This window comes from Rhipicephalus microplus, chromosome 5 (genome assembly GCF_043290135.1).
Source record: "Rhipicephalus microplus isolate Deutch F79 chromosome 5, USDA_Rmic, whole genome shotgun sequence".
Classification (NCBI taxonomy): Eukaryota; Metazoa; Arthropoda; class Arachnida; order Ixodida; family Ixodidae; genus Rhipicephalus; species Rhipicephalus microplus.
Genome location: NC_134704.1, coordinates 96,040,213 through 96,060,949, shown reverse-complemented (window position 1 = coordinate 96,060,949; position 20,737 = coordinate 96,040,213). Strand labels below are relative to the sequence as shown.

Genomic DNA, 20,737 nt, shown 5'->3' with positions numbered 1-20,737 from the left:
TTTCTCGCCGTGCAAGAGCACGCGCGAATACCTGCTTATATACGATGTTATTCATTGAAATTTTGAGTTGAAAGTCAGCGCTTGTTTTGTATCTTCCTACTTCTCTCTGTCTTCGTTTTTCGCACTGTTTACCTTAAAAAATGCTCCGCAAGCCTTTGTAATCGTCCCGAAATCAGCTCTGTTACTCTTAATGACCAGCGGCTGCCTTGCCCTATCGCTACACGCCCGTTTTCTCTTCTTTCGGTTAAAATGACCTCTGACCCACTCTGCACTGTTCTTCTCTCTTAACCCATATATGTCAAGCGCCCTACCTGTGCCTGAAAGGCGTTACTTCTTTAGCGGGGCACTATAGAGTAGCCTTAATGCGAATGGAGCAGTCTGCGTAAACGTATACGATCGCCTATACGCATTGCGTGCCCTTGCTATTGCCACGGACGGACTGGTTTATCTGGGAGAACGGGTACACTGTTGGGGGAGGGGGCACAAAGCCCCTTTCTCTGTCTTAGAATAATTGCGGATATCGCGCCAGTCCACCTCCAGGCAAATTGTCGCTTGGTAGCTGTAACCGTGCTGTTGCCACCTATTGCAAATAGACAGGCTGCTGTCACTGCTGCGAGGAAAGAACTCGGTACAACAAGGATTGCAAAGCAATTGAGTGCCTAATTAAGATAACTTTGCATGTTTTGTTTATGGTAGAAGCGCAGGTTGGAGAACTCACTCATCAATCGACTAACTTGAGCTCATTCAGATTCAGATCGAGACGGGATTCGGACTTTGAGTCCGGGTGAGTAGTATTTTGGTGAGTTTGAGTCTGAGTGAGTCCGTTCGAAGGAAATTGTCGCCAGTGTGAGCCCGAGGGTGCTATTCTGGACGCTGTTGAATTCCGCCGTATTGTCAAATTTTGTGGTTGTGGCACTTTAAGCCAATCAGAGAGGTTGTAGCCGCTCACTTAGCCAATTAGCATCGATTAATGGCGGAATTTGACAACATGGCGGAATTCGACAATGTCCAAAAGAGCACCCCGAGTGAGGCCGGCTGAAGAAAAATTTGGTGAGTCCGAGTAAGTGTAAAGTTTAAGATATATTCATTTAGTTGACCTGAATCAGTTCAATTTTTTTGGCTGACCCATTTGTGCAAGTATTCATAGAAGTCAAGCAACGCCTGAGCACTCATTGATGATGATCCATCATAAATCACAGGCTTAATTACTTCCATTGGTGCTTTGAAAGATCATCCCAGTCCTGTCTGCATTATAATTTCCGACAAATATTGTTGCCGCCTGTTATTTTCTTCCAGTAACTTCATCGCATCTCTAAAAATACCATTTCATCTTGAAGCGCTGTCTCTTTCAGCTATCTCTTCTTTTGCGATTCAAGTTCCTGTGGTCTATCTTCCCCGTGCAGCCGAGCAGTATGCGCGATGGCTGCTCCTTGTGGCTCATCTCTAACTTCGAGAATGGGCGATATGTCACCAAGCAGTAAAATCTGACGCGAACAGGGCGACTTTGCACTATAGACGCACCATGCGACGCTCGTCGTCTTGAGACGTCTTGCTACGACGTCAATGCACTATGGTCTTCGGAAAATAGTAGCTCTGAATGCGCGTAGCACAGAATCCTCTACTAGACTGCGCGAAATTGTAACACCAAGAAATCGCGGATACGATATGGTCACCATTATCGTTTTTCCCCTGTTCTTCGTTATTCACTAGGTCCAGGCTAGGCCTGGTTGCCCAGAGGTTCTTGAAAAGTTTGGTCCTAGAACGCATTGTATAAGAGCGGCTTTTTTTCTTCACGTTTTGTCAATGTACGTGAGGTAACAACCTGTGAATTGTACTTTTCTTTTTTTCCGAGTTGGGGCATATATGGGTTGAGGTTCCACGTGACATTTTGCGTTTTGTGGCTCGCTGCGTACTCCGTACTCATCAATTTAAGGTGAACACTATCCGTGAACTTACAGCCCCTTAAAGGGCCACTCACCAGGCCCCCTACTGAATTTTAGTTAGACAGTGGAACTTGCTGGGTGTCCGATGAGGAATATTTTACCACAAGAATTTTTCGAATCGGTTCATCACGAGCGGAATGGAATGAAAAAACTTTATTTCAGTCCTGCAGGACGCGCTTAGCGCGTAGCGGGCGTCTCCCACGTAGGGACCGACAGGGAGTACCAGGCGGCCGCTTCGTGAGCCTGCTGGACGGCCCATTTCTGGTCGGTGAGAAGTGAGCTCCTGAGAGACCTCTCCCACTTGCTTGAGTAGAGTCGGGAGGAGTTGTTCTACACTCCCAGAGCATGTGTGCAGGTTTTTTTAAAGCGGCGCGAAATGATAACGAGAGGAGTCCGAACTGGAAACCCTTGCCGCTCCTCCGCGTAGCCTACGCAAGCCAAATCTCTTTCCCACCTTCTCCAGCATCCGACCATGAGGTGACGTGCGCATGACGTGCCCAAACAAGTCCAGCCTCCGAGCACGCTAGCGGCGTTGCTTTGTTGACCAGCCTTATTTTGTGGTCTTCTGCCTGTTTCTGCGGGATGGTTTGGAAATGCCGGCTTAGACGTGGTAGAGTAGATGAGCAGGATGAGTGCGCGAACGCATAGGAGTGTTCCATGGTGGTCGTTTGCTCAATGGGCTGACCGCGGGGACACGAACGCATGCAAAACGCTAGCACATTAGCTCCGCATCTCGTAGCATTTCACAGGAAAAAATAAAAAAAAACGCGCACAATTTTTTATTGCGTCTCATTATTTATTTCAAGTTTTATTAATCTCTTAAAGCAATAAATACATAAACTTCGCATGTTGTGTTAAATGATTTTTGTCATGTCACGTGGTATACTGTTGACAACGTCAGAGCAGAGTCGTGTACGTAGAGGACCAACGTCACTGCATTGCCGTGTACGTAGGGCCATTCATACGCCTACGTCGTGCCCTCATTCTCTACGCGTGCGCCGGCAGAGGGGAGGGGAAGTAGCGTTCATTTTAAAATTTGACCCATTTTCGCAGCGTGTAGCGTTGCGAATTTTGGCAGACGTCATAATGAACGCCTCGTCTACGCATTGGGTTTGTCAGCTCAAGATTGTCAAACCTGGTGAGTGGCCATTTAAGTAAGTGCCGCTAATATGTAGCTCTTGAGGGACACTGCTAAACTGGCGCTCATGATGAGAAAATAACGGTCAAATATGATTCATGCCGCACTGTTCTTATTGTTCGAGTTACTCCAATATGGTGGTTTCGATCTACTATCACTCCTTACAGATTATTACGATTGAACTTAAAGGCAGTGTTGATTTGAGATCAAACTCACAAGTATGACACAATGACTGGAACACGCACGCAAAAACAATAACCTTTCATAACTGGCTTAAAAAGTCTGAAGATAAGTAGTGAACTGATGCTTTAATGATCCCAATAAAAATAACCATGCGACATCCCCGCAAAAAGACCTCTAAAAAAACGCCTCATGAGATGTTTTTTCTCGGAAAAAAACATCTCATGGGGCATTCTCGTTTCAATGATACTGATGTCAACCTTTAAAAGAATAAAAGAGCGTGAAACCAGGCCGGACAAATGTTAAAAGTTCGCCTAGGAGTAATAAACGAAACAGGCTGCCTCATTTCACAGGCAAATTAGTGACGAGAGGGAGAGAGAGAGAAAACAAGCTCAGCACGTTGAGGAAAGGGTGCAATTCACGTCGTATGAGCGTCACACCTTTCATGGCTCTCATAGGCTAGCGTACACTTGTAGCGGCCGGAAACTCCAGTCTGCATAAAATAAGAAGAGAACTTAGCCTCTTCAGTCGGTATGCAGTCTGCGAGTGCCTGGTACGGCGCGATGGTGGGCTCGCGGCCCAACTTTAGATTAATATCGGCCTCGCACGTCTGGCGGCGCGCCGGGAATAAAAGCCTAATCCGGGTCATACCGTCTGGCTCGATCCACACTCTCTCTCTTTCCATTCCATTCGCGGTTTCCTTCGCTCATTCACGAACTCCCGGGGTTCGGAGGTCAAGCGAAAAGCGTCAGTCGTGCGGGCCCCGCTTGCGCTACACGCAGCGCCAATGAACTGGGCTGTACTTGTATAGATACTTACACTCGGTAGTGAGGAAAAGTGCCTGCTCGAGTCAATGCACCATTCACTTTCTTCGAATTGCCGTGTAATGAATGTCATGAACCCCTTACCCAGTACCCATAGCCATAACAAGAGGACCGCCCCTTTTCACAGCACGGTGAGGGGTCGGGGGGGAAGGGTTAGTCGGTGATAACGACCGATGGGGGGGGGTGTAATTAATATATGGAATGAAGGCGGGTTGTTCTGCACGGGATAGGAGAGAAAAGCTAGGGTGGCGGCTCCAAATTGGACTCGGCGATAACTATGTTCCCTCGTGGGAACGTTGAACTTTTGGTACATTGATTTACGCGGGACCGTTTCCATCGTCCCCGGCTTTAACAAGCTTACAGGACCACTCCCGGTGATCGTGTCTCGTTAGTAGTGCGCATCGTTGCAAATGTAGGAGAGGAGGGTGCATAATAATTAGCCTACCCACTTGTTCCAAGTCAGTTCACGATTGAGGCTTTTTTTTCTTCAAGGTGTTGTTTCACTACCATGAAAACAGTCCATCGCTCCTTTGCACGTGAAAGTCTAACCATTTGCAGCAACTTTAGCGAACAGCTCCGCCGCGGTGGTCTAGTGGCTAAGGTACTCGGCTGCTGAACCGCAGGTTGCGGGATTGAATCCCGGCTGCGGCGGCTGCATTTTTGATGGAGACGAAAATGCTGTAAGCCTGTGTGCTCAGATTTGGGCGCACGTTAACGAGCCCCAGGTGGTCGAAATTTCCAGAGCCTTCCACTACGGTGTCTCTCATATTTATATGGTGCTTTTAGGACGTTAAACTCTACAAATCAATCATCAATCAACCTTAGCGAACAAGTAATTGAATGATTGGTTTGATATAATAGTAAGATTTATTATTTGTGCACGACACTTTCCAATCGTAGGTGCCAAAACCATGGACACACAGTACACCCTTAAGCGTTACACGTTTATATCCAACTTCGCCTGTTTTTCGTGAATTCGACACAAGAAATTTTAACCAAAGTACAATGACAATAGTGCACCATACCAATGCAGATGCCTCGCAGACCGCGGCCACTGCATGTCAAAGGAAAGAAAGCCTTTTGCGGCTGCCACAAGGTTGGATACCACTGCACTTAAGTTTGCCACAAAATAAGCATCGTCCCTGAGCAGGAAGTGGAATCACGCTTCCACTTTCTCGGAGTAAACCGTCTGAGGTGTTACATTTATTACCCGTCAAAAAGGTACCTTCTGTCTCCTCAAGGTGCCTTTCCCTCGCTGTGTCTTCTTCGATCTCCAGAATTAAGAGTATACCACTATACACCACGCTGGTGGTACGGTGGTCGTTTGTGTTGGGATGCTTTTAAAGTGGCAAAGAAACTCTGTCTGACAAGGTGCTATGGTGACATAGGCATGCGCCTGGGAGAGGCAAAGTTGCACGGCACAGCACCTTCTCATTTTCATGGATCCAGTGACAACGTAACGGAGATACGCTGCAGAAAATATCGGAAAAATGAACCCACTACTATTGCGTATGTTCAAGGCCCAGAGGACGACGACAAAGACTTGGACAGTTGATCTCCGCCGTCAACGACAGAACCCGGTAGCGTAATATGGCCTCGTAAGCATCGCCTTTTTCGATTACTAGCTTTGTTCAGTTCTCAGTGCATACCTCAACAGAGCGGTGAGGAAACGAACGCGTAACATTGGCCGCTTCAAACTATCCATGAATGCTTACTGCAAGCACAGTTCTCAAGCGCCCTCTGCGTCATAGTTTTTTTTCTTTTCGTGAATAAGCGAGGGGTCCACTACGTATCCGTAGAGCAACATTGACGGCACAGGACCGACTGTGTAAATGCATGAAGTGGTGGTAGTGTCTCCGGTGGATAATCAAAAAAGAAGGGGTACCCTTCTTTAGTCGGCGTGCAAGGCTATGATAAAGGAAGCAGAGCCACACTGCTGAAGCAAAACTGATTTGCAGCTTCAGTAGGGATTCCCAATGTTACCGCATGAATTACGAGTAGCATGACATCTAAATCAGGGCTTTCGTCAGCACGTGCTGACAAACTGTGTGCTGCAGTTCGCGACGTCTTTCAGTTCTGCATATCCGTTTTCATGGATTAGTAACGTATTACAGCGCATGCACGATACCGGGGCATGGAAGGTTGAACGTCTGCCCGAATGACAACAGCTTGGGAAGATCTGCTACTGAGTATCGTATCGTTTCCTGAAGTGATCTCCGATGCTGTGTCGAAACGAACGACACATGATGGGAACAATTTATTGGGCGACTCTCTTTAGCTCGAAAGAAAAAAAAATGACAGACAGGCAGGCATCTTCTTTCCATTACTCCACGCCACCACACAAGAACGCGCTCTTTCGGTCGTTTGGACAGAATTCACAAACATCTGCACAGGGTGAGTGAGTGTTTCTGAGAAAGAGTCGTTCTGCCCTCCTCCCCCGTCTTTTTTAAGGATCTCATGCTCACAAGGTGGTCCGATAGACACTCTTCTGATAGTCTTCTGACTAGTATCCATTCGCAGCAACAAGCCTTCACTTGTTGGACTCCTCGGACTTGCCCTTTTTGGCGGTCTCTTCCTTATTCTCATACTCTCCCTTTTCCTCAGTCCCTGCCTGTTTGTTTTCATCCTCTTTATTTTCCGGTTCCTCTTTCTTTCCCAGCTCTTCCTTCTTTTCTTGCTCTTCCTTCACCTGCTCTTCCTTCTTTTCCTGCTCTTCCTTCTTCTCCTGCTCTTTCTTCTTGCACTCATCCGTCTTACCCCCTTCGCGAGCAGCCGCGGCTGGGAGCTCTGTGACCACGTCGTCAGGAGACTTGGCCTGCTGCTGCATGGACATTTGTACAGCGAACGCGAACTGTTCTTCCTCCGTCATCGCCGCAATGTCTGGGAAAAAGTTGGGAGTGGTAGATTTTGCCGTGGCCGGAGCAGGATCGGTCTCCATGGACATGGCAAGCGCTCGCTCCAGAAGCCTTTCTTCGCTAGATACCACAGCCACTTCGTCAACTGGGGGCAGCTGTGGAGTCATGCTCGCATCCTTGGGTACTGAGTCGGCCCCTGCCCGCCTGGCCTCCTCCTGGCGTTGGCGCTGCTCCTCCATAGATACGCGCAATGCCAGTACGAGCTCGGGGTCATCGTTTGGGTCGATGCCGAACTCAAAGCCTCCAGAGCCGGAGGGCACGATTACCATGCCATCTTCGCCCTGGACCACCGGGGAACTGACGAGCGCGTCGGACAGGTGGGTATCGCGCCCCGTCGGAATTGTGACCAGGTGAGAGCCGGTGCCCTCTTCGCCGTTGAGCGTGCTGATGAAGCTCTCCAGCTTCTCCGTGTTCGCGTCTACCTCGCCGAAGTTGACGACGTCCACGCTCACCTTCTCCTTCTTGAGGCTTTTGGCGAGAGAGACAAGGTCCGTCGTCCTGATCTCCAGGGGGCTGCCGACGAAGACCACGATACGCATCTTGTTCTGCTTACCCTGGCGGTGCTTGAGCACGAGATGGGCGATGCGTACGCCCGTGATGAAGTTGATGTTGCCCTTGGGTTGCACTTGGTGCAGCTTGGACAACAGGCGTGCCACGTCTGTGGTGAGGGTGTTCAAAACTTGCGGTCCGGCCATCGTGAGCAGGCCGACGTTATTCTCCGGATTCGACTGAGTCTTGGATTGGCAGACGATGCCTACAGCGTCCTCCTGCGCTTGCAGGCGATTCGGAAGGAAGTCACCGTTGCGCATATACTCGCTGTCGTCGACACAGATAACGGTACTTTCGGCTACCATCGTGTTGCCGTTAACTCACCGTTCTTGATTTGCTTTGCGAGCTGGCTTTATCTCCTCAGCTTCTGGCAAAAGTTGTAAGTAACGTCCTTGCGTCGCCCTGGATCACAATCAGCTCGTGGCTGTTCTGAACTTTGTTGTCCTCTTCTTCAATTGGTTGCTCTTGAACTCGGACCCACTGTTGTAAATGTAGAGGGTATTCTGTTTCAGTAGCTCTATCAGCACTCTGGAAGCTGCAGTCCTTCTTGATCAATCAAGAGGGCGAGCACATCTAAATGCATCATTCCGCGCACTGTCGTCTGCAATTGGCGAGCACTGCAAGCGCTTAGCTTGCGCAGCATCACATTTTCATTTTTTGAAAACACAAATGGTGGGAGATTTTCCAATACACCGAGGTTAAATTTGTACAGCAGCTTTTCTTGATTGCGGCCCCTAACAACGCAAAACACTGCGTTGGATTACAGCTACATTTGCGAGCCGCATCGTCTGAGTCTACTGCGGGGCGCGTCGAGCTGGTCGCTTTTGCTCGCGTGTGTCTATGTTAATGTTATTCTCTTCTAGTGGACCTAGATAGCCCAGTGGTTACGTGCTGGGTCATGATGGCAGCAAGGGAATGTGTGAAATGGAACGCGTTTGTTCTTCATCTTCATCGGCATCATCGTCATTGTCTTGGCGTAGTGGGTACCTTGCATGTTTTGAGCCTTGATGGCAGAAAGAAAATGAGTGGTCTGGAACGCGCTTGCTCTTTATTGTCATCACCTTCATGTTCATTGTCATGAAGCATAGTGGGTACCTTTTATGTGCTGTGCCATGATGGCAGAAAAAGAATGAGCGGTCTGGAACACGTTTGTTCTTCACCGTCATCGGCGTCTTCGTCATTGTCTTGGCTTAGTGGGTATCTTGCTTGTGTTGTGCCCTAATGGCCGAAATGAAATGTATGGTCTGGAACGCGCTTGTTCGTTATCGTCATCAGCTTCATCGTCATTGTCATGACGCACTGTAGGTACCTTTTAAGTGCTGTGCCAGGGTTGCAGAAAGGAAATCAGTGGTCTGGAACACGTTTTTTTATTTTCATTGGTGTCATCGTGCTTGTGTTGGCGTAGTGAGTACCTTGCATGTATTGTGCCTTGATGGCAGAAATAAAATGTGTGGTTTGGAACGCGCTTGTTCCTCATCGTCATCATCGTCACCATCATCGTCGTGGCTACGGCGCACAGCGCCAACGGACAAGCATCGAACATAAGGAGCTTCGCCTTTAATAATTAGGACGTAAGTGTCACTTAATAACTGTGCTTGAAATATACATTCATTGATACTTGGAAAGGGCCAATGTTAAGCACACTGTTCATTTTCTTTCGCCACGGTTGAAGCACACACCGAGGACCGTAGCAGGCCAGCAGTTCAAAATGAAATGCGCAGTAGGTCCGATGAAGCTATCGCTGTCTACTCTTGAAGGCGAAGCTCAAGCGTCCTCCAATTCTTGGTCAGCTACCAGCTCATAAAATAAATAAGGGCTCCAGTATCCAGTAAACAGAAAAAAAACGTGGCTGATCTCTCTTTTTAGGAATCGGTATGTACAGAAAAGCGGCACGTGTCTTTACAGAGGTAATTGGGCGTTTATTTGTGCATTATTTTGCCAAAATGGCCAAGGGATGAATGCTACAGCAACAAATCATTGGGTGACGCCAAGAACGACGAGCAGCTCAATACTTGCAGCGTGCACCTCAAGCAAAAAGCACACACGAAATGAGCATATACAGTACGTGCGCTTACTAACAACTGTCACAGCGCAACCCTTAAAGCGCGCTGTTCAAACAGAAAGAGAGGAACATTAAACTAACGCGCAAGTATCCACGACAAAAGCGCGAACAACTGTCAATTCTTATTTCGTGTGGGAGCAGCGTGATACTTTCGCAAACGCGGCCACGGAAGCGAGCGAAGTGATTTTCGTGCTTTCTCAAATCATGAGTCTGAGTAGCGCACGCGCAGGAGAGAATACCCTTCGTGGAGGCGGCGCTCATGAAAGCGCTAGAGGTGACGACCTTTGGAGCGCACCCAAACTGGGACCTTCGCGCCATCTTGGTACTGACGACAAAAACATTAAGTTGCCGATCCCTGAGGACTGCCAAACGGTATATGGTGTATCAAAATAGCTTGCTCTTAGCAATCTTGACAACGTAAGCTCCATAGCTTAATAGCATCGCGCAATTGACAGGTCGCCCAGGGAACGAACTTCTCGTTGTTGTTTTTTTTTGTTGTTGCGGTTTTTAGGTATAAATTTTACAACGCCATATCGGTGACGTAAGTACGTCAGCGGAGGCGTGGTGAACCCCGACATAAAATAGTTTCGTGTTAAAAGTATGGTTCACACTCGCCGTTATGGCTAGTAGTGGCTTTGACTAACCCTCTCATGTTTTAATGCTCATCTATGACCCATAAGGTCGATGGAGAGATAGCCGCCGAGGTAGCTCAGTTGGTAGGGCATCGGACGCGTTATTCGAAGTTCGCATGTTTGGTCCCTGCCAACGGCAAGTTGTCTTTTCGTTCACTTTATTCACATTTACATCATACTTACTACGGAATAACACCCCCTGAAGTTTGCTTGGCTTTGACGTTTGCGATGTTTTGCCTGTAGGCACCACATCGCGGACAAGAAAGGCAAATAAACTTCATGGAATGTTTCTTCGCTATATATAGCAAAGAAAATCAATGCCTTAAATTTCCCTTCCACAACCTCGTTATACAACATCGACTGAATAAGCGTACTAGATTACTGTATAAATGAAGCAAAAGATAATTCTTTAAGCAACACCCTGCCATTGATGCTCACAAGCGAACAAAAAAAATCATCATTGCATCACGCTGATTGTTCAGGCAACACATTCTCTGACAAAGGATGCTGTGAATTTTTTAACAGAGGTTTTTTCAAATACTTTCTCTTCCAGCATAAGCCCACTAGAGCCATCATCGCATACTTACAGCTACACAACCATATTTCCGGTAGAAATAAAACTTCGACGGTGTCGTGATACTTATTAAGTCATTAAAATAATTTTGTGCGCCTGAATCTGATCAAATTGAAGCGACGTTTTTAAAGAGCACAATGACATATTCCTTTGTCCTACTGATGATGACATTCAAACAGACTCTTTACACTGGTTCTCTTCGACCAAACTGGAAAACATGGAAAGTAATTTCGCTCTATAGATCGGGTAGCAAACATTCCCCTCTCAACTACCGGCCTATGTCCTTTACTAGCATACCATGCAAAATTCTTGAACGTATACTGTTCTCACATATCATTACCCTTCTTGAATGCAATTTGTTTTTTTTAATGCGAAGCATTTCTTAGCGAACTCCGCCGACTTTGAGCGTATCTATCTATCTATCTATCTATCTATCTATCTATCTATCTATCTATCTATCTATCTATCTATCTATCTATCTATCTATCTATCTATCTATCTATCTATCTATCTATCTATCTATCTATCTATCTATCTATCTATCTATCTATCTATCTATCTATCTATCTATCTATCTATCTATCTATCTATCTATCTATCTATCTATCTATCTATCTATCTATATATCTATCTATCTATCTATCTATCTATCTATCTATCTATCTATCTATCTATCTATCTATCTATCTATCTATCTATCTATCTATCTATCTATCTATCTATCTATCTATCTATCTATCTATCTATCTATCTATCTATCTATCTATCTATCTATCTATCTATCTATCTATCTATCTATCTATCTATCTATCTATCTATCTATCTATCTATCTATCTATCTATCTAGCAATTTTAACGCGCGAGCGCCAAGAAATACCCGACATCGGTAGCGTCGACCCGGAAATGGTAAGAATAAATATCAGGATCCTAGCTGGAATCAAACCCAAGCATTCAGCGGTGCAATGAAGCATTTTACCACAAAGCTACGCCAGGTCTCGGAACTAAATTTTAAATACACGCTAATCTTCGCGAAACGTCAATTGTCGTTGCAGTGCTGCCTCCCAATTTTATGAACATTACTTACGTACTCCTTTAATACAGCCATGACGTTGGTTTAACGTCGATTGTGGTTAGTTGCGATGCGCTGAAGTCAATATATGTAGCAGTGTCCAAGGCCAGCATCTTCGCAAGCATCAGCGCTTCATATCAGCTTCTAGGGTTGCTAATACGCATGTTACAGTTGACATTGTTGCGTAAGTGCAAACAACTGGTTATAAAAACATTTACAACTCTTCAACATATACCGGTGCGTGCAGCATTTGTACATATACTTAGCATCATTTCATGACGTGTTGCTCAATAAAAAAAAATGGCAGCATATCTATGGAGTTAATGATGGAGAGTGGGGCGAAGCATTCGTCCGTCCATTCGTTCTTGCTTCCTTCCGTCTGTGCGACCGTCCATGCGTCCATCCGGCCTTCCGTGCGTGCGTCCGTTCCTGCGTTCGTCCATGCATCCGCCCCTGCGTCCGTTCATGCGTCCATCCATGGATCTGTCTGTGTGTCCGTTCGTCCATCTATTCAACACTCCAAGTACCACCATCTCTCATCTTTTCATCGTACATTCCCCATATAGAAGCACCGTCAACCAGCGGACATTCCAAGGACTACAAGAGAGGTGGCGCACTCACACTTTCCTACGACTTGCGCTTCGGGTCTACTTCCCACCTTTAACCACCTCGATTTCATGGTATATACTAGTTCACTGTATTCATGGCACTGCGGCCCAACGCTCGCTAAACCTTTCTAATACCAAGGAGGTTACGCCCAGCGAGTATAACGCAGCAACCCTTTCTAGTCAGATAGTGCTCAATGTACATGCCAATGGCTGCTAATGGGAATCGCAGCGTGCGCTTTAACTAAAAGCCGAATGCTCCTATCTCTCATTCCCCATTGGCAGCCATTGGCATGTACATTGAGCACTTTTTTTATTGTTCAACAACGCACAGAAGAAATCTCTCACCGGCGCCACCTTGGAGGTCAAAATGTTATACTTGGTTCACACTACAACGGTTACGAGGGACGAACGGGTGCCGCTATAAGGAGCTTCGCCCCTAAAAATTGCAACATGGTCACCTTCCCTCCGCATGCTTCGCATCACTTCGGTACCCAAGTACGTGGGATCTGCCAAATTTTTTGTTACAGTGAAATGTATTTCAAGATCACAACGTGGGCCACGCGTGGCGCCGTCTACTGCCACCGCCGCCGCCCGTAACCACTATCGCACGAAAAAAAAAAAAAAACTACAACAACCTAGTACCATGGTACAGTGGGGCTCGAACCCGCGTCGCCGCGTGATGGCCTAGTATTTCAACACTGAGGCACGCCGGTGCTTGAGACTTGTTCGCAAACTTGCCTTAGGCGGGCTTTTAGGGAAAATAATTGCATTAATATGAGTAATAAAGCGTTTCAGAACACCAAAAGAACAACCAGTCATCATACAGTGCAAATGACGTAACGGGTGGGTCGTCCAATGCTTCAACCCATTACAAAAGCTTGTTCTTGATCACCTATTAACTCTGGCGCATACCTACCTCAGGCGTAATTCCCCTTCGTCGTCAGCCGCTTCATCACCAATTGGCACAAAGTTCCTTGCAAGTGTTTAGCGAATACTGCGCTTCTCAGAAGAATGACGAAAAATGGCAAAAAATGGCATAGTGAATGCCGGCCTTTTACCCAAAAATGTTTATAATTAATGCCGTAGTGGGTATCAATCTTGTGTGCTTGCAGCAGTTACACAATGAATGTTCAGAAAAGGCTCCAAAAGGCTGCTCTTCTAGCTTTCGCCGTGACTGTGCTGCGCCTTCCGTGCAGGCCTGGCGTTTTTTTTTTTTTTCATATCGAGGTTTTCGCAAAATTCACTCTTGTGAAACACATTTAACGTGTTTTGTGCACCAAATACATATCATTTCAGATAACTCTTCATTTGACGACTGCATTTTTCTCAGTTTTTTTAAAGCATTCGTCAAAGTTTACCATAAATTACTTTTATACAAGCTTAAAGTCTACTTATTATTGACCCGAAAATTCTGGCCTGGATTAAAATGCTTTCTTGTTAACCGGTCTCAATTAGTTTAAGCAAACAACACTAATTCAGGACTTATCTCTGTAAATTCTGGTGTTCCTTAAAGTTCTTTCTGTGCTTGGCCCCCTTCTTTTTCTCATTGACATAAACTACTTACCTTCTTGCGTTTCATTAAATATTCACCTTTTTGCAGGCGATTGCGTAATTTTTAGAAAAATAACTTGTGACAATAATATGACTCTCCAGTCTGACCTAAATGCAGTCTCTTTATGGTGCAAGGAGTGGCAAATGGAGTTAAACATAACTAAATGTAAATTTATGCGAGTAGCGTGATTGAAAACAATTCAACACAATTCAACCTGTTTATAGACTCAATAGTCAAGCGTTAGAATCTGTGTCATCGTACAGATATCTTGGTCTGCATATAACGTCGAAGCTAACCTGGAATCATCATATCACACACATTATGAATAAAGCAAATAGCTTGCCTGGTTACATTCGCCAAAAAATTTCTATACAACATTCTTCCTTACAACTTCTCCTATAGAAAACACTGATCAGATTTTCACTAGAATATGTTGCATTTATGTGGGATCCTTTTCATTAAAATCTCTCGCACGCACTAAAAATGATTCAGAAAAATGTTATACGTTTTATTTCCTCCCGTTTCAGTGGCACTGGCATCATAAGAGCAATGAGAAATGATCTTAATTTACCAACTCTCACTTCTCGACGTAAAACACATCGCCTATAGTTCTTTTTCACACTTGCGTAACATACACACTTGCGTAACAAACTAATCAGTCTTCCGCAGTACTTTTCCTGTAGACTGAGTTTCGCTAAGTAGAACTCACTCATTCTTGAATTCATTCATACCACCTACATCAAAAGAACGGAATTGCCTTCCAGCACTCACGGTAGAAATGAGTGACTCTTGATTTATTTACACGTGCTTCACAAGTGACATCGTATTTTTTTTGTAACATTTAGTCTACATCGTGTAATTGATATGTGTCATTTTACATGTTGTATGACAGTATTTCACTTTCCACTACATTATTAAATTACTATGATATCTTTTGTTTGTTGTCCTCTGCGAATGCCAGTGTGTTATATTCTCGGCTTACTTTTTCTGTTATTTACATAATTATTCTATACATATTGGGCAAGTTTATTCTAATTTTGTATAGCTACAATACTTCTTTTGTAAATATAACCACTCCCCTCTGTAGTCTCTATTGACTCCGAGGTTAAATAAATAAGTAAATAAATAAATAAATACATGAAAATAAACTTGATGAATGGCAGTCACTGTAATATTGTTCGCAACGCAAGCACTGGATAACTAATTGCTTGCACGACAGAGCTACTAGATTGCACTAATATGCACTTTCTTTCACTTGTGGTCAATGTGCCTCTTCTCAATGGCATTCCCTATGGGGTATTCGTGCCATCCGCTGGACTTATTGTGGACTGTATAGCGTCGCAAAGGCACGGCGTAGTGTAACAAAAACAGGCCTGATGTGGCAATAAGGGTGAGTCAGCATGCGCGTACGTACAATATAAGCAAGAGCAGGGCCGTCGTCAATCAGCCGGCCGGATTAATCAGCCGCGTAAGACTCGGGTGTGTACGTGCTTCTCTGGCTGCGAGTGACTCGTCGTCCCGTCTGCAGAGAGCGGCGAAGAATGGCTCCCCTTGGAACGATTGCTTTACCTCGCACAATTTATTGCCCGTCGTGTCGAGCGGCGGCTGCATTGCGCGTTCGAACACGCGTACACGAGCAATTTCGTTCTCGGTGCCAACGAGCGGCCGGATGGATGGACCAGCGCGAAGGATTGAATGCACGCCGTCTGAAAGGGGAAGGGGGTTGCCGGAGAAGGGCCCTCTGTCAGTGGATAGATGTACAGAGCCCAGATTTAATGGTAAAAGCGTTGTCGCGAAGGCAATGTCTGTGGTGAGCAAGTTCTTTTACTGCTTCAACGCGGGATTTCGTGCCTGTTTAAATAAAACGTCATGAAGGAAAAATCCTTCAAAGCAGGAAATAGCAAGCGCTTTGAAGAGGGATCTTGTCGTTTGCAAGGCAGCAACCACCTATATTCCTTGAAGAAATAGCGCATGATGTTCAGTTGCATGCCACCAAAAGAGGTCTAGTGATTGGAAAGAAAATTGACGAAAATCAGAATAACTATGTAGACGAATTACAACGGCATGTCCACGTTGACATATACTAACAGGGAAGCACTATCTAAAATGTGAATAAATACGAGACATGCATCCCAAAATAATTGGGCTTGACAAACTCAGATGTCTGGTTGACTACAATTATAAGGTTATCAGTATTATAATAATGATTATTTTCTTTCTTTTTTATTTTAATTTCTCACTCTGTGAATCTTTTTTTCTTTTTATAATGTCTTAATTCTTGTACATCATTTTTTCGATCAGCAATAATGAAGTTACCGTGCATGGGATACTTTGCTTTCTTGGCCAATTCCCCAAAGTGGTATGTGTCATACAATCTATGCTACAAACAAACTATGTATACTGTCGTAAGGCTATCTAATAAAAGTATCATGAAACTCTGACCACGCATGTTAGCGAGTTTGCTTAAAAAGTGAAAAGTAATATTTTTTTCGTCGTCGATGAAAATCTTCACATAAAATGTATTCGTGTTCTCACACACTCTTGTTCCATGCATGATCATCAAAGTGCATTGCTAACTTTTCTCCCTTATCTACGAAGTACAGTTCGCTAGGCACGTCGGCTATTGGCCTAAATGAGTAGTAGTAATTTTTCGCTACTTAAGTGAATAAAAGTGGGAGTGGTAAAAATACCCAGAACTTTATTTTGGTAATTCAAAAATAACATGTAACAGTAGCTGCAAGTTTCTGGGCGTACACTTCCGCAATGGCTTGAGCTGGTCTGATCACGTGAGTCATGTAAAACTGAAAATGGCTTGATCCATTGATGTTATAAGCCGCATTAACCAGCTTCTTTCACAATTGGTGGCAAAGCAGCTATACTTTTCTTTCGTTCATTCGCACCTCACATACTGCAACTTAGTTTGGGGCACATGTAATAGGACCAATGCATGGAAATTAATTACCATGCAACAAAAAGCATTACAGCTAATAACTAAAAGGCCAGAAGACATAGACATAGCAATTTATTTTCTGTTTTTCGTGTATTGTGTTTCATTGAATGCTACAAACTTAAACTGATGGTTCTTATTTATAATAGTATAAAACAAGATTTTGCTTCATTCAGCAATATGTACCTCACTCGTCACATTGAATATAACTTACGAAGGACGTCACTTGTTTCAGCACGATCTAGAACAAATTATGGTACCCAATCACTTGACCATCAAATAGTAGATATATGTAACAGTTTTCCTTCAGTAGTAGAATTATCACAGATAAGCAGATTTGTACATTATTTTAAAAAGAAAGTAAGATTACTCTTCGATCCAGGATGAAGTGCTTTTTTTTTACATGCAATGTATTTTGCCTCTTGCGATGTATACTTTTGGTCACCAGGTTGTACTTCACTGTGTTTCAATTGTTAAGCTACGCACGTTGTTAGCTCCACTTGAATTCTGAATTATGACGAATACTATTGCACCTCTTCATTCATTAAATCTATTCACAACTTTACTCTGATGGACATATCAACATGAAATGGTTTTTTATAGGTTTCGTACTTTTATAGCGAAATTGCTTGAAATTCCATGACTTCTCTACAGTGATGCTGGCGAATTGTGCTGTACTGGATGTTTTTCGCTTTATTCACCGCTGTCCTTGTTTTTATTTTTTTGTTTTTTTGTTTTTGTGCACGAAACTGTTTACACGAGTATATGTTTCACTCCTTGTTTTTGTTTTTTGTTTTTTTTTTGTTTTTGTTCATGAGCCGGGATGTAGGCCTAGTCAGGAAACAGTTTCGACTGTTTCCTTTTGCCTCATCTCGGTGGCATGTAACTGTTGTGTATGCATGCCAGAATAATAAAGTATTCTTATTATTATAATACAACAAGCAGAGTGCACGAAGGGTAAGGAGGTTAACTAGAGAATATCCAGTTTGCTATCCCACATGCGGGGGAAAAATTATTGAGTAAATGAAAGATGGGGAGAGGGAAGCATCAGCGCATACACTTCACAATGCAAATGCATGGCACAGCAAGTCTGCAGGCGATCGTTTATGTTGATTGCGTTCAGGAACCGCAGAAGGGCTGTCGTTTGGCTTTGTGGTCTAATGAACAGTGAGACGAGATTTTGAAGACTATTCCTGCGAATGCAGTGAAATATAAATAAATGAAACGTTCGCAGATATATGTAAAATGCAGGATTTGTTAGCACGCATTCAAATTCCGTAGCTTAACGCGTGCGTCGTTAGAAGTATCAATAACCTGCTTGCCTCCATATCACCTTTGAATGCAATACCGTGTTTTCAGCATAAAACCAAATCAGTTGGCAGTCAGCGCTATAGCCCGATTCCTCAGAAAAAAAATATTGAATCAGCCTATATAGAGAGCATGCAAAGCGAAATTAGGACAATATATCGTGTGCTGAATTCTATGCTTGTAGGGGACGTGTATACTTGTACAAGTTTCATTTCGCACTCTTTTAACCTTGCTCCCTCTGTGCGCTACCCGAAAACCATGTCCATGTTTTCTCTTTGGATACTAGGAAAGAACGCTGCTCACGTCATAACACAGCTCTATGTGACGCCCTTGCTTTTCAAAGTGGTGAGGAATACAACTCTAAAAACTACCATATATATATATATATATATATATATATATATATATATATATATATATATATATATATATATATATATATATATATATATATATATATATATATATATGGTTTAGTTTTATTTTTTCGGTTGCATTGTTTCCGGCTCTCAGGGGCATTCAGCACCCGTCCAATTCCAGACCGTAAGAATACATAAGCGCATCTAGCGGCAGACAAGCATTTATCTATTGTCAGGTGTCAGCTTTTCAGCTTTAATAAATGCATGCGCAGTTGATGCTTTCGTCGGAGGGAACCGCTGGCACTGCAGAAAAACCCGAGCCGCAGTATTATAACATTCCTTCGCACGTGGCACGAACTTTTCATTCTTTCGCGGCATATCTCGCGTAATGTTCGTTCGGTTGTTCACAACGGGCCATCAAATTTTATTCGGATCGTCGATAGACGTTGCCGGTCGATGTTTCGACGTTTCCACTTTTATTCAAGTTAAAAATGTACTCGCCAGAGCACCAGCTGAATACTGTGGAGGAGCTCGTCAGTTTGATTTACAACCATAAAATTAAGTAAAATAAAAAATTAAAACAAAAATGGAGAGTTTACATGCGTTTACATCTTTCGGAGAGTCCCGCCTTGACACATACACCATTCTATTCAAAGAGACACCTTAACTCTCATGTAGGTCTTGCGACACTCCCAAGAGTATTCATTGATCTTGAAAGGAAGTTAACGTGTCTGTAAGTAATTGTATTGACGTCTGGTAGGTATGAATAGCTTGCCCTTTCAACGTTGCAGCAGCTGCTCCTTCGTGGAGCACCTCCTTCCACTGGTCGTTGCTTCCACTGGTCATTAAGGGTACTGACTGGATTGCTAGAAAAAGCAAACGCACCGAGGAGAAGACAGAAAGTTAAGGTGGGTCGATGAAATCAAATGTTTCGCAGGTATAACGTGGAAGCTGAAAGCTCAAGTCCACGTTGACTGATCCTGCAATGGGCGTAGTCAAGCTGATGCTAGTTAGGCTGCGGCTGATGAATTCAATGGTTAAAAAAATGGAGTGAACTTGTGCCCTAACAAGAAACAAGCTAGAGAAAAAAATTGCCCGCAGCTTCCCTCGGGGGAACACTGAGGAGGATGCGGAGCATATAATTGGTTAACGGGGTGTTAAAGTGCGACTTACTTGGGTCGATGGCTAAATTGGTTAACGTGGTTGTGGAATGGGGTGTTAAATTGCGACTTACTTGGGTCGATGGCTAAATTGGTTAACGTGGTTGTAGGAGGGGGTGTTAAATGAGTGAACACGTACACACGTATGCGAAAGGGTGGCGCTGGTCGAAGGGACGTCGATCATTGTGCTTGTGGATTCGTTGGCATTCATTTCACCACGACCTTGGACGTCGACGCGCCGTACAAACCAACCGACAAGCGGCAACTGAGCGAGCGAGCGCCGACCTTGAGTATATATACAGCGCGACGGCGCATGCACTGTCAGCTGTTGAATGTTCTCGAAGCGCGACGGCGCATGCGCGTCCACTGGAGAATCAGGAGAATTGTAGAATGTTCTCGAAGGGGAGAAGCGCGCGTGGCACAGATGGTGGGTGACGGTGCATGCGCGTGTCAGCTGTCGAATGTTCGAGAAGGGGGAGAAGCGCAACGGCGCATGCGCGCGCGTCAGTTGCCGATGTTCTCGAAGCGCGACGGCGCATGCGCGTCCACTGGAGAATCAGGAGAATTGTAGAATGTTCTCGAAGGGGAGAAGCGCGCGTGGCACAGATGGTGGGTGACGGTGCATGCGCGTGTCAGCTGTCGAATGTTCGAGAAGGGGGAGAAGCGCAACGGCGCATGCGCGCGCGTCAGTTGCCGATGTTCTCGAAGCGCGACGGCGCATGCGCGCGCGTCAGCTGCCGATGTTCTCGAAGCGTGACGGCGCATGCGCGCTACATTATACAGCTAGCGAATGTTCGTGAAGAGGAGAAGCGCACGCGGTGTGTAGAGGAGGAAGGGTGCACAGATGGTGGAGGAGTGAAGCGCGCGCGGTGTGTAGAGGAGGAAGGGATGCACAGATGGTGGAAGGAGGAGGAGGA

At 44.9% G+C, this 20,737-nt stretch overlaps 2 protein-coding genes across 3 annotated transcripts in view; one reads left to right on the top strand and one right to left on the bottom strand.

The window, feature by feature from the left end:
- Positions 1-20,737, top strand: part of mRpL42 (mitochondrial ribosomal protein L42) — a 220,404-nt gene that overhangs the window by 62,908 nt on the left and 136,759 nt on the right. The gene's annotated exons all lie outside the window — the stretch shown is intronic.
- Positions 6,330-7,978, bottom strand: LOC119173782 (26S proteasome non-ATPase regulatory subunit 4). Its single transcript, XM_037424568.2, has one exon. It carries the CDS (start codon positions 7,852-7,854, stop codon positions 6,616-6,618), a length of 1,239 nt encoding a protein of 412 aa, XP_037280465.1. The 5' UTR covers positions 7,855-7,978; the 3' UTR covers positions 6,330-6,615.

What these genes read in the sequence shown, in the direction of transcription:
- LOC119173782 (XM_037424568.2), bottom strand. Translation starts at nt 7,854, where the DNA reads ATGGTAGCCGAAAGTACCGTTATCTGTGTCGACGACAGCGAGTATATG.